General features: G+C 37.2%; 2 protein-coding genes and 1 long non-coding RNA gene across 3 annotated transcripts in view; all 3 read right to left on the bottom strand.

Annotated features, from left to right (window-relative positions):
• Positions 1 to 1997: 1997 nt before the first annotated feature.
• LOC309489274 overlaps positions 1998 to 13252 on the bottom strand; it is a 45229-nt gene continuing 33974 nt past the window's right edge. The window contains exon 2 of the long non-coding RNA XR_014202378.1: positions 1998 to 2333. This is a non-coding gene — a long non-coding RNA (uncharacterized lncRNA). The remainder of the gene's footprint in view (positions 2334 to 13252) is intronic.
• Positions 5072 to 6049, bottom strand: LOC309488874 (trace amine-associated receptor 13c-like; the record flags this gene model as incomplete). Its single annotated transcript, XM_082157293.1, has 1 exon — positions 5072 to 6049. The coding sequence occupies one exon, from the start codon at positions 6047 to 6049 to the stop codon at positions 5072 to 5074; it is 978 nt and encodes a 325-aa protein (XP_082013419.1).
• LOC309489247 (trace amine-associated receptor 13c-like) lies at positions 10357 to 11331 on the bottom strand (the record flags this gene model as incomplete). The annotated part of the gene is made up of 1 exon (XM_082157892.1): positions 10357 to 11331. One exon carries the CDS (start codon positions 11329 to 11331, stop codon positions 10357 to 10359), a length of 975 nt encoding a protein of 324 aa, XP_082014018.1.

Here is a 13252-nt window from a genome sequence, read left to right on the forward strand (position 1 = left end):
TCTAATACACTGACCTGTGTGAGCACTAATACAGCACTTGCGTTTGGTAGAATGAAATCTCCATTCCTTTATATCCGTGGGACTCGCGTGTGGCGCTGATATCATGATAAAAACATCAGTGTATTCACTCATCCATAAACATTATTAGATCCATCGGCTTGACGACAAGTTCCATAATTCCGCAGGAAATTTTGCGTCATCAACTTACGCCTTTGTTATTGTAAGAGGTTAGCGACCCCTAGTGGCGAAAAAAATTACATATTGTATCTTTAACGTGCAACAAGTAGGCGTCGCTGCCTGTTCAATGAGTGCTGAAATCAATTAACGTTAACCTACTCATCATTAAAGTCATTTTGGCTTCATACTTTTGCCATAAAGTTAAATATTTGTCATACCTGACCAGAAGATGTTAAAAAAATGTCACATCAGATAAGGACGTTGTAGGTTGTGTTTGAATAATTACGTATCTTATTTAGCTGAAGTAAATTAAACACAATTCTCACGTATCCTTGCTTGATGAAGAATGAGAGACGGCCCAAATGGTCAGTTGAAATTTAAAAGGCTGATTTTCGTGCTTCAGGGCAGTGACGAGTACATACAGTATGTTGTCCAGTGCTTGTCCAGACACCCTAGGCACAACCTTAAAGGGATACTCCACTTTTTTTTTAAATAGGCTCATTTTACAACTCCCCCAGAGTTAAACAGTTGAGCTTTACCGTTTTCAAATCCATTCAGCCGATCTCCGGGTCTGGCGGTACCACTTTTAGCATAGCTTAGCATAGATCATTGAATCGGACAAGACCATTAGCATCTCTCTCAAAAAAATGACCAAAGAGTTTCGATATTTTTCCTATTTAAAACTTGACTCTTCTGTAGTTACATTGTGTACTAAGACCGACGGAAAATGTAAAGTTGCGATTTTCTAGGCTGATATGGCTAGGAACTATACTCTCATTCCTGCGTAATAATCAAGAAACTTTGCTGCCGTACCATGAGTCCAGCAGGCGTAATGATATGACGCAGCGCCTGAAAATAGGTCTAATAGGTTAGACAAACTTAGTCCCGGTCACGTTGGAAGTTACCAAGCTGGGGACTATTTTCAGGTGCTGCGTCACATCATTACTGGTCATTATAATGGTCTTGTCCGATTCAATGATCTATGCTAAGCTATGCTAAAAGTGGTACCGCCAGACCCGGAGATCGGCTGAATGGATTCGAAAACGGTAAAACTCAACTGTTTAACTCTGGGGGAGTTGTAAAATGAGCCTATTTCCCAAAAAAAGTGGAGTATCCCTTTAAGCAATGGCCCTGAACGTTGGTTTGATGTCAACATTGTGACAACGCTGTAACAACCTTCACCACACAACGTAGTTATAGCAACCTTTTGGCCATGTTGTTAAAACGTTGTTAGAAGGTTGGGTACGTTGTGCCAACGTTCTGTGTTTGCTGGGTATACTGTGAAGTCGCTTGTGGGCGTTGGTAGTGCTGTCGCTCTAATGTTGTTGGTAGACTGCTCGTCTGGCCACATCTATACAAAACACCATCACAAGTGATACAGCTATTATTTTAATTTGACTATAGGAATTAGGCTCAAAAGAAACAGTATGCTGTTGGGAGAGTGTCTTTATATTACCACACAGCAGTGTTCAGTGGATTAAATAATTTACTAGATTAACGATAGATCAATCTACAAATTAAACTCACTCATGCTGTCATAAATTACTAAAACGTCATCTGAATTTGACAAATAATAAGTTTTCTTGTCCCTAAAGGCCAATTTATACTTCTGCGTCGGGTGCGCGTAGAAGGTACGGCGTAGCATACGCATTGACGTGTACCATACGTCGTACCTTTCGCCGTACCCTGACGCGCACCTCCTCAAAAATGTAACTACGCGTCGCGGTGACGCGGACCGCAAGATCTGTGATTGGTCGGCTGGATAGCATCGCGTTTCCTCCTACGCATTTCCGGAATGATCTTCTGCACTCTGCACCGCCCGCCCGCCATTTTTAAATTCCGAAGATCAGTGAAGAGCCATGGAAATAGACCAAGTGACCGAGAGATTGCTTGAAGAAGTGCAGAAATACAGCCATCTGTATGACTCCTTCAGTCGCCATTGCTCGTAAAAACCTAAACTCAAAACAGCCGCGAGGAATGTAAACACAGTGGAACTGGAACATTAAAACCCACCCGCGCCAACTAGCGTTTCGGCGGTGTAACTGCAGAGCAACACAGACATTCGCAGAAGTATAAATGCTCACGACGGCGTCGCCTACGTGCGTAGCCTACGACGTACACTACGGCGTACACTCGACGCAGAAGTATAAATTGGCCTTAATAGTCAACATAATGCAGGGGAAACTGTAAAATGAATTGCAGCAGTGCTAAACTTGCATCATAAAACTACAACACTCAAACTATAAATGTATGAATTAAACTCACTGAGACTGTTGACAGTTTCTTTTCCATGCATCATTTTATTATATCCATGTTTGTGGTTAGTTATAGTCAAATCATATAAAACAGTGAAATCGCTCTTGAACTCTTCTGTCTTGCCTGCACTGCATTTGAGACGGTGACGTGAGCTGAGCACCACTGAAAGGCTTCTTTCCTATTGGTTGTCACTCGCGAAAATCGCTTCACATTTGCATAAAGTTGAAATTTCTCAACTGTGATGTAGATTACCTAGATTTTTTATTTATTTATTTATTTTATTTTTTAAATGAGACTGTATAAATCGAGGGGATGGGGAGCCTACAAAACCTCTCAGTCCCAGGGCCTAACATTAGGTGGCTCTGCCTATGCCTGTAGTCAATAATGGTTATATACTGTATAATCAGCCTTAGATGAAACACAACATTTAAACTACACACACAAGCACACATTTTAATTACAAAATTATTTATTAGAGTGTATTCTACAAGAATATTGGGTTGACCCAATACAGTTGCATATTTCACATATCAATAGTTTTCATTTTAAATCCTGCATCACCAGATTTCATTTTCATTTGTGACAATTTCTCTAAACTTTATCACAGTACTACTATGGTATACAACAGTTCTATTCTTAACCTACAAACATAAAACTTTCCTAAATGTCGAAGTGACATTTCACCCTTTTTACAAAGGTTTAGAGGAAATAAAAACGTTAATATTACTCGCATATTTATATGTTAAACAGTTAATATTACTCATAAATATTTGTTTTTAAATGTTTCCCCCCCCAATTATTTCTACTCAATTTTATTTGTTAATGTACCAAATTACTCAGATCTATTTAATTTGTTTTACTTGCATTTACTCAGTTAATACAGTGTATGTAATTGATTTCACTTCTTAAAAATTTAATCAATATTCTAAGTGTAAAAATGTTTCACCAAAAAAATTTTGTAAATCATGTTCAAAGTTTTTAGAGTGCATCACTACCAGAGTTCATGTCACATATACAAAAATATATTCCAGCCAATTTTCAACATTTTAATTACTGTTCTAGAAACATATTTGACTCAACTTTGGTAATTTGTAATAATATGTTATGATTTGTTCACAAACAACAGGCCCAGACAGTTCACAATTAATGTAAATACACGGTCTTACAATGTCATTGCTTTTCAACTGCTCTTTCAAATCCTGTAGGAAAATGAACAGTCCTCATAAAGGTCAGTGATATTTAGACAGTACATCCTCGAACCAGCTTCTGCATTATACAATTTCAAAATTTGCCAACTGCATATAAGTGAATCAGATGTTGGTCATCAAAACATGAAATCTGTATGAAACACATAAACAAATGACACAAAATGTGTATAAATTCTATATGACTTTAATTTGACTAGCATATGATTCAATATAAGAACTTTAAATGATTTATATATGAATATCAGTTATTTTCTACTAATACCATACACATTTGCATACTTTTGTCATGTAAAACTCATATAAGACTTTTTACGGTATTCATATATAACGCAAAAATCCCCTATAGTTGTATGTGTGCTATTTACATTTACATTTATTCATTTAGCTGACGCTTTTATACAAAGCGACTTACAATTGCTATATATGTCAGAGGTCGCACGCCTCTGGAGCAACTAGGGGTTAAGTGTCTTGCTCAGGGACACATTGGTGTCTCACAGTGGATTCGAACCCGGGTCTCTCACACCAAAGGCATGTGTCTTATCCATTGCGCCACCACCACCCATTGTTATTTAGTATGAAAGTGGCCATAACCAGTCTGATTTTGTATAGGACATGTATTGGCCTTACATGAAACACAGAGGGTAATTCGGTGTTTGGTGTTTTAAGCCCCCAACGGCGCCTTCCAGGCAGCGAGGGGATTGGTAGGTTTAAGGTTGAGGGCAGGGTTAGCTGCCTCTAAGGAGCCATTGGGGGCTTAAAACACCATCGAGCGGGTAATTCTGGCCGATTTAAGTAAGGAAGATATATGGTTGCTGTATATGAAGCATGCAGGGGTTTTTTTTCATATGGGTTGACCCAATTTAAATGAGTCTGGCCCTCTGTTTGATTACATTGACGTTGAACTAAGAAAAACATTTGTACACAATCATGTTGGTAGTTGACATTTCAAACACTGTCACATGCTATACTACTTCTAAAGCTATTTTAAACGGCATTTTTCTAATTCTTGTATAATCATTGCACAGGCAGGTTCCATGACTTCATATTGAGACACTACATATAGTACAATAATACTAATACTAAAACTACAATAACTGTCACCATTTTGGCACCTTTTAGGAGTAAGTGAACTGCAAAGAGGTTAAAAAAAGAAAAGAAATGCACACCATACACATTTTCCTTTATATAAGTCAATACATTTTCATTTAAAATATTGATGTAAAAAGAAACAACTTGTGTTTGCAGTGGTTCTATGAATGTTATGAATTAACCAACCTTCATCAGGGACTTTACAACTTTCACCTGCTGATGTACAACATAACTTATCCTCAAATACAAAGTAATGAATACTGTACAAGAAAACAAGAAGGAATAGGCTATATCAGATCAGTGACTCTCCAAGGAAAACTCTTATAAAGTCTTTAAAAAAATTATAAATTAAGACTGAAGTATTCTGATGAGGGTTTTAATATTTTTAGAGTCACAATGTGTTTAGCTGATATTCTAAACCATTTATAAAACAGTGCATAAATAAGTGGATTCATACAAGAATTCATGTACAAAATCCAGCATGTTATGTTAAATTCAACCGATGACTCATTTCCTTCAATAAGAGTGACAATATAGTATGGTATCCAACACATAAAGTAAACTATTACAACAATACCCAAAGTTTTTGCTGCCTTTCTTTGTGACCTGCTGACACCTGCGACAGAATTTACAACCTTGGCCTGATGCTTCGCAACACAGAAGATTTTCACATATATAGACATGATTACAGAAGAAGGGGCAACAAAAGTGACTATGAGGTCCGTGACAACATGTTCAAGTTTAAAAGAAACTGTACAGTCTCCATAACACCTGTTATGTGTCTCTGGGTTAAACATAGTGTTATATAAGATAATGATAGAGTATATGCTTGAACACAGCCAGTTTATAATAATGCAACAAACAATTTTATCAGTTGTGACCCTTACTGTGTATCTCAAAGGGTCACTCACAGCAATGTAACGATCTACAGATATAAAGACTAAGTTACCAAGAGAAGCTGAAACAACCATAAAAGCAATAAATAAAAATAGAGAGCAAAATGTCTCTCCAAAGTACCAGCATGATTCTATGAATGTGATGCCCATTAAAGGTATAACAATCAGTCCCACAATCAGGTCAGCCACAGCCAGAGAGAGAATGAGCAGGTTGGTTGGAGTGTGAAGCTGCTTGAAGTGAGAGATGGAGATGATCACCAGCAGGTTCAGAAACACAGTAAACACGGATAATAATGAAATGAATATGTACAAAATTACATATTCCACTTCATGTTTGACTTCTTTGAAACATGACAAACTGTTGTTTGGAAAGCAATACTGGATTTGTTGACTGTTTTCCTCCATGATGCTCCTGTCAAACATTTTCCAGAATTGATTATATCCTCATATGTAGCCTGGCCCTGTTGTTAACTCATCAAAAGCCTCTTTGACGCTATAGTACAGCGTTCAGCTTTTTGCCTTCCTTCACTGATTTAAACTAATTTATATGTACAGAAAAAAGGGACATCCCATTAAACATGAGGTTTGATTATACTCCATTGAACCCACCTACTATTTAAATATTCAAAGCATTCAGCAATTATTTAATTATATGTAATGTAACAGTTCTGAGTGTGTAAACCTGTCATAAAATAAAAATGTAACAAAGTCAGTCCTAGGCAGCATGGCTGCATTCTCTCGAAAGCACCCTGTTGAACAAGGGCCAACAATAATGCAGTATCACAATCATTTTAATTTCGTTTTAAAATATACAATTAGATATTACACTCAAAATGTTGGTTTTGTGCCACTTTTCTTTTCACCCAATTTTTCTTTGTTAAAGTAACATATATACCTATATTTCTTATACCACCAAAAAACTATTGTATTGCGTTTAATTAACTTAACTATAATTTTCCACTATTAATTATCAATCGTTAAACTAATGTAAAGGGTTTAATTTTGCTATTAAAAAACCCCTAGATGTGACGATTTCCAACGTATTGGATGAAGACGGCGTGCGAAGAAGGTGACAAGGTGCATGGTGTCAGAGCTAGAAGTATCAGCCAGGTAAGAAAATATAAAGTTAATCTAAAGGCAAAGTCTTTCTGTCACGAAACTGCTCCAAGACACGAGAGTAGAGGATCCAAATGCAGCTTTTAATAAGGAAGGTCGTACAGGCGGGGTCAAACAGGGCAGACAGAGCAATGTAGATCAAACAGCAAGGGTAATCCAGATAACAGGCAGAATTCGGGGCAGGCAGCAATAATCAAAAGTCCAAGAACAGTCCAAGTCAGGCCAGGCAGATAACAATCACACAAATGAGGAAACAGTCCAAGATCAAAAACCAGATAAACAAAACACAGGATAAACGCTCAGAAATGCAGTGTGACACAAACAAGACTTCGCAGGGAATGAATGAATGTACAAGGTATAAATAGGCTGAGACTAACAGGGTAATAAGATACAGGTGAATGCAATCAATGATAATGAGTCCGGGCAGTGAGTTCTGGGAAATGTAGTGTGAGTGAAATATGATAGTCTGGTGTGGAGTGCCCTCTGGTGGTACTCAAGGGCACTCCAGCTGGTGACCGTTACATAGCCCCCCCTTTAAGGAGCGGATTCCAGACGCTCAGAAAAGTGAAGCTCAGTCTCTGGATCGGCAGAAGTGACGTGAACAGTCTCTGGATCGGGATCAGCGCGCTCTGAGCTTGACGGGACCAGCGGCGGCAAGGGCTTTGAGCTGGGTAGGACCAGCGGCGAAGAGGGCTCTGAGCTGGTTAGGACCAGCGATGAAGAGGGCTTTGAGCTGGACAGGACCAGCGATGAAGAGGGCTCTGAACTGGACGGAACCAGCGGCGAATTTGCTTATGTTCAGTTCTGTTGGTGTTCATTGTCGGGTATTGTCTACGAGTGGCTCTCTCTCTGTTTTGGATTTATGCCTGTGGATTTAAAGAGACTTTTCTCTTCATCATCTTGTTCGTGTTGATCATCTACACAGCAGATGTGACAATATCCTGTCATAACCCCTGTACCACAATACATTTTGTATCGCCAGATTATTGCCGATACACAGCCTTATGAAACAGTAGTAATATATTGTTTATTAGTTCTTCTGTTTTACTGCGTCTCCAACTCAGTGTTGGACACAGTACTATCCAACCTGTGGACATGATACTTCGGCATTATCTGTGCAAAATATCGCTTTTTTATGTGTTTGAATTCTGAAAGAGCAAGCACAATAAAGGTTTGCCTGGACTCCTCCATCTTAGTTTTCTGACCTGTTTACTGGAACGTGGTCAACTCCGGTGTGACGTCATTCCCAGCTCAACATCCCTCTTCCGAGGTAAATGGAATGCAGCATTAAAGTGACAGCAGCCTAATAAACCTGCTGTCTATTATTAATGATAATCAATTAATAAAAGACAAAGACAAAATCACCCACTGCTCTTGACTGAATAACTTTTGTAGCTTTAATAATGATTAATCCTTGATAAATACATTACAAAAACGATGAAAACAATTACTTTTTTGAGACACACTGATAAAAATTATGTTGTTGTGAAATAAATACTACAGAAAAAAAACAACGTAATTTACACGAAAAAGTTAGTTCAGGCAATAATTTAAAAAAAGCGTGTAGAAATGAAAGCGTAAATATCAACGTCATAAAATTAATTAAAATTATTCCCATCATTGTCACGGTTGGTAGATTCGCTGTCTCATTTTGGTCTTGTGTGTTTGTGTTTGTGTGTCATTTGCACTGATTGTTTCGTGTGGGCGTGACCACTGATTAATTCATCAGTGGCAGCTGCAAACCATTCCAGCCAACCTATTTATTGCCCTGTCTTTCATCCTGTGTTTGTCAGATCGTTGTTTGAAGCGTCCCGTGTTCGTGCCTGTTCCCGTCTTCCTCGTGTTTCCTGTTTCACTGTATACGGATCGCTTCACTCCCGTTCTCACCATTGGTTCCTCTTCATCACCTCACTCACTTCAGGATTGCCTGTCTCAGTCCCTGCGTCACGCTCTCCTGCTGTCTGTGTTCCGGATCTGACCCTTGGCTGGAGAGATCATCTACTGCTCTTTATTCATCGTGTTTTCTTTCTGCCTGTTCTGGGGTGTTCTGAGTGAACATCTGTTCAATAAACATTATTGCACTTGCTATTGCTTCCGTCCTATTTATCATCACAATCATGCACTGGGCCTTGAATAATTAATGAGGTTGACATTTTTTTATTTTTTTTTACTGTTTTCCAGGTGTATTTATACTGTTTTACCATTGCTTTTGTTGTTAGAATTAGTAACTTGACATTTTGTGACATTTGGAGTTAATTTTCTACTCAAAATGACACATTCAAACACAAAAACAATCCATCAAATGTTACCGTCATTGTGTATTGTCTACCAAGTATTGCGGTCTCTGCGTTCACTTTAATTGGAATATTTATTATGTAAATATGGTGTTTCACCCAATATCTATTGTATTAATTACTTAGATGATTTTAAGTAAAGTATATACTTTAAAAGTGTGGTTTAATTCAATGATATATTGTTTGAGTGAAATGTATTGCAAATGAATCTTAAATTAAATAGATATTACTCAATCTTTTACTAGCTAAAAAGTTAAAATTACTTATTTTCTTTGTTACTTTCACTAAACTTAGTTAAGTAGAGTTTACTTAATTCCATATGCGAAATTTACTTTAAAAAAATATGCGTGCAGAAACTTGCCAAATAAAAAAATAAGTAGATTTTACTTATTGTTTTTTTCAGTGCAGGGCAAGTAAAAAATATGAAGTAGCCAGTAGAAAAAAATCCTTTGATTTTTTTGAAAAAAATCCTTTGATTTTTTTGAAAAAAATCCTTTCATTGAGCACTGTTATATTAAAGGCACAGATAAATGTAATATTTATAATTATTGGTTTATGTAAAGATTGTTGTTTTCAAGTTCACTTACATGTAAAAGTTATTTTATTTTTTAAAGCCTATTAAATGTAACAGTTATGGCTTTCAAATACAGTGTAATTTTGAATGGTTATAATTAATGGCTAAAAATGAGGGGGGAAATCCATTTAATATATACAGTACATCAGTATTGGTATCGTATAGGTGATGATGGCCTTCATACTTGATGATGACCTGCATGGATGGAAAAGATGCCTTTATGGAAAATATGCCTTTAAACACATATTTAAAATAAACTGTCTTTGAATCTACAGTGTAAATTTATTATAAAAAAATAAATAAAACTTAGGTGTGTAAATCACACTGTTAGGTGTGATTAATCAGTATTAATAAGGAGTATATGTGTAGGAGTAAATATTAATAAGGAGTCATTATGTTTTTAACTCATATTTTAAAGCAGCAGTAAAATAAAGCATAGAAAATATTCAGATATGATGTCAATGTACAAGGTCCAAGTTAGACATTTTTATATGGTGGATGAGATAACTGTAAAAAGCAGAAAAACTGTCCCAATTAGTCCTAATGTCAGAGCTGATTTGCTCTTTTTTCCTTACCGAACCTTCTATTACAAATGTACCACCCTTCATCAGAGTTTATAACTTTCACTTTTGTACAACATAAAATATCCTAAAATACAAAGTAATAATCACTGTACAAGGAAACATAAGGGAATATATGAGATCCGTAACTCTCCAAGCAAAACTCTTTAAAAAATTATAAATCGATCATTTATCGTCTGGGAAAAGACTGAAGTACTCTGATGATGGATTCAAGATTTTTAGAGTAACAATGTGTTTAGCTGATATTCTAAACCATTTATAAAACAACGCATAAATAAGTGGATTCATACAGGAATTCATGTACACAATCCAGCATGTTACATTAAGTTCAACTGATTCTGTAGACTCATTTCCTTCAATAAGGATGACAATATAGTATGGTATCCAACACATAAAGAAAACTGCAACAACAATCCCCAGAGTTTTTCCTGCCTTTCTTTGTGACCTGCTAACACCTGTGACAGAATTTACAACCTTGGCCTGATGCTTCGCAACACAGAAGATTTTCATATATATAGACATGATTACAGAATAAGGGGCAACAAAAGTGACTATGAGATCTGTGACAAAATGTTCAAAATTAAAAGAAACTGAACAGTCTCCATAACACCTGTTATGTGTCTCTGGATAAAACATAGTATTGTGTAATATAATGACAGAATATATGCCACAACACAGCCAGTTTATAATAATGCAAAAAACAACTTTATCAGTTGTGACCCTTACTGTGTATCTCAAAGGGTCACTCACAGCAATGTAACGATCTACAGATATAAAAAATAAATTTCCAATAGATGCCGTAACAACCATAAAAATAATGAATAAAAATAAAGAACAAAATGTCTCTCCAAAGTACCAGCATGATTCTATAAATCTGATGCCCATTAAAGGTATAACAATTAGTCCCACAATCAGGTCAGCCACAGCCAGAGAGAGAATGAGCAGGTTGGTTGGAGTGTGAAGTTTCTTGAAGTGACAGATGGAGATGATCACCAGCAGGTTCAGAAACACAGTGAACACTGACAATAAAGAAATGAAAATATACAAAACAATATACTCCACTTCAGGTTTGATATTTTTGAAACATGACATGTTGTTGTCTGGAAAGCAATACTGTATTTTTTGGCTGTTGTCCTCCATGAGCATTGTGTCAAACCTTTCCACAATTGAAATAGCCTTATGTAGTCTGGCACTGTGTACCCCCTTCTGCATCAAAAGACCACTTTGAAGCTGTGGTACAATGTTCAAGCTGTCAGTTCGATTTTCTGCCTTCCTCTGATTAAACTCTCTCTTTAAATGTACAAAAACAGACATCCAATGAAATGTGAGGTTTGATTATACTGCATTAAACCCACCTACTATTTAAATATTCAAAGCATGCAATGAGGAAGTGGATGATGTGCATAATATTGTGAATGTGCAAAATAGTGAATGTTTTACTTGATCTTAGTGCTGCGTTCGATACTATAGATCACACAATACTCTTAGATCGACTACAAAATTATACTGGTGTTCAAGGACAAGCATTAAACTGGTTCAGATCATACTTATCTGACCGCTACCATTTTGTCTATTTAAATGGAGAAAAATCTATCATAACTTCAGTAAACTATGGAGTGCCGCAGGGATCTGTGTTAGGCCCTCTGTTATTCTCAATATATATGCTGCTACTTGGAAATATTATAAGGAAACATGGAATTAGTTTCCATTGTTATGCTGATGACACTCAAATCTATATTTCATCACGGAATGAAAACAGATGAAAACGCTAAATTATCCGAACTGACAGAGTGTGTTAAAGATATAAAAGATTGGATGACGCGCAATTTACTTTTATTAAATCCAGACAAGACAGAGGTACTACTTATCGGTTCAAAAAACCGATGCATTCTGATGCAGAAAAGTTAGTTCATGCATTCATGACCTCGAGACTAGATTACTGTAATGCTTTATTAGCTGGTTGTCCTGCATCCTCAATAAACAAGCTACAGTTAGTCCAAAATGCCGCCGCTAGAGTTCTTAGAGTCTTCTGCTCAGACTCGCTCTCCCAGTTTAAAACTAGATTAAAGACGCATCTCTTCAGCCAGGCATTCATATAATACTGTTAATCTTACAGTTTACATTTACATTTACATTTAGTCATTTAGCAGACGCCCTTATCCAAAGCGACTTACAAATTAGGACTAAGTTCAGCGAGTCATCATAAAGAGGCAAAAGCAACAACAACGCAGGAAGTGCTCAAAATACGAAGTTCAGGTATTATTCAGAGTAGCATAAGCCTGATAAGTGATGTTTCAAAGGGAAAGGATTTTTTTTTTTTTTTTTTTTTTTTTTCTATAAGGTTAAGTGCTCACGGAAGAGATTGGTTTTCAGCTGTTTTTTGAATGTTGTCAGGGATTCTGCATTCCGGATGAGGGTGGGGAGAGCGTTCCACCAGCATGGAACTGTAAATGAGAATGTTCTGGAAAGTGATTTTGTGGCTTTCTGTGATGGAACCACGAGACGTCGCTCGTTGACCGATCGTAGGTGTCTGGTAGGGATGTAGACTCGTAGGAGTGAGTGAAAGTAGGAGGGAGCTGAGCCTGTGATAGTTCTGTAAGCAAGCGTCAGTGCCTTGAACTTGATGCGAGCAGCTAGAGGTAGCCAGTGCAGAGAGATGAACAGAGGAGTGACGTGGGCCCTCTTGGGCTCGTTGAAGACAAGACGAGCTGCAGCATTCTGGATCATCTGTAGGGGTTTGGTCGCACATGCTGGGAGTCCAGCCAGAAGGGCATTGCAGTAGTCAAGCCTAGAGATGACCAGGGCCTGGACGATAAGTTGTGTTGCATGCTCAGTTAGGAAAGGCCTGATCTTCCTGATGTTGTGCAGTGCAAACCTGCATGATCGAGCTGTCTTTGAAATGTGATCTGTGAAGGTCAGCTGGTCATCAAACGTTACTCCAAGATTTCTGACCGATCTTGATGATTACAGTTAAATCATTTTTCATTTTTTTTCATTTATTTCGGTTTGGTCATTTACAGATCATTCAAACAAATCATTCGAAACATGAAACACAATAGAT

This window comes from Leuciscus leuciscus (genome assembly GCF_965113295.1).
Source record: "Leuciscus leuciscus genome assembly, chromosome: 24".
Lineage (NCBI taxonomy): Eukaryota > Metazoa > Chordata > Actinopteri > Cypriniformes > Leuciscidae > Leuciscus > Leuciscus leuciscus.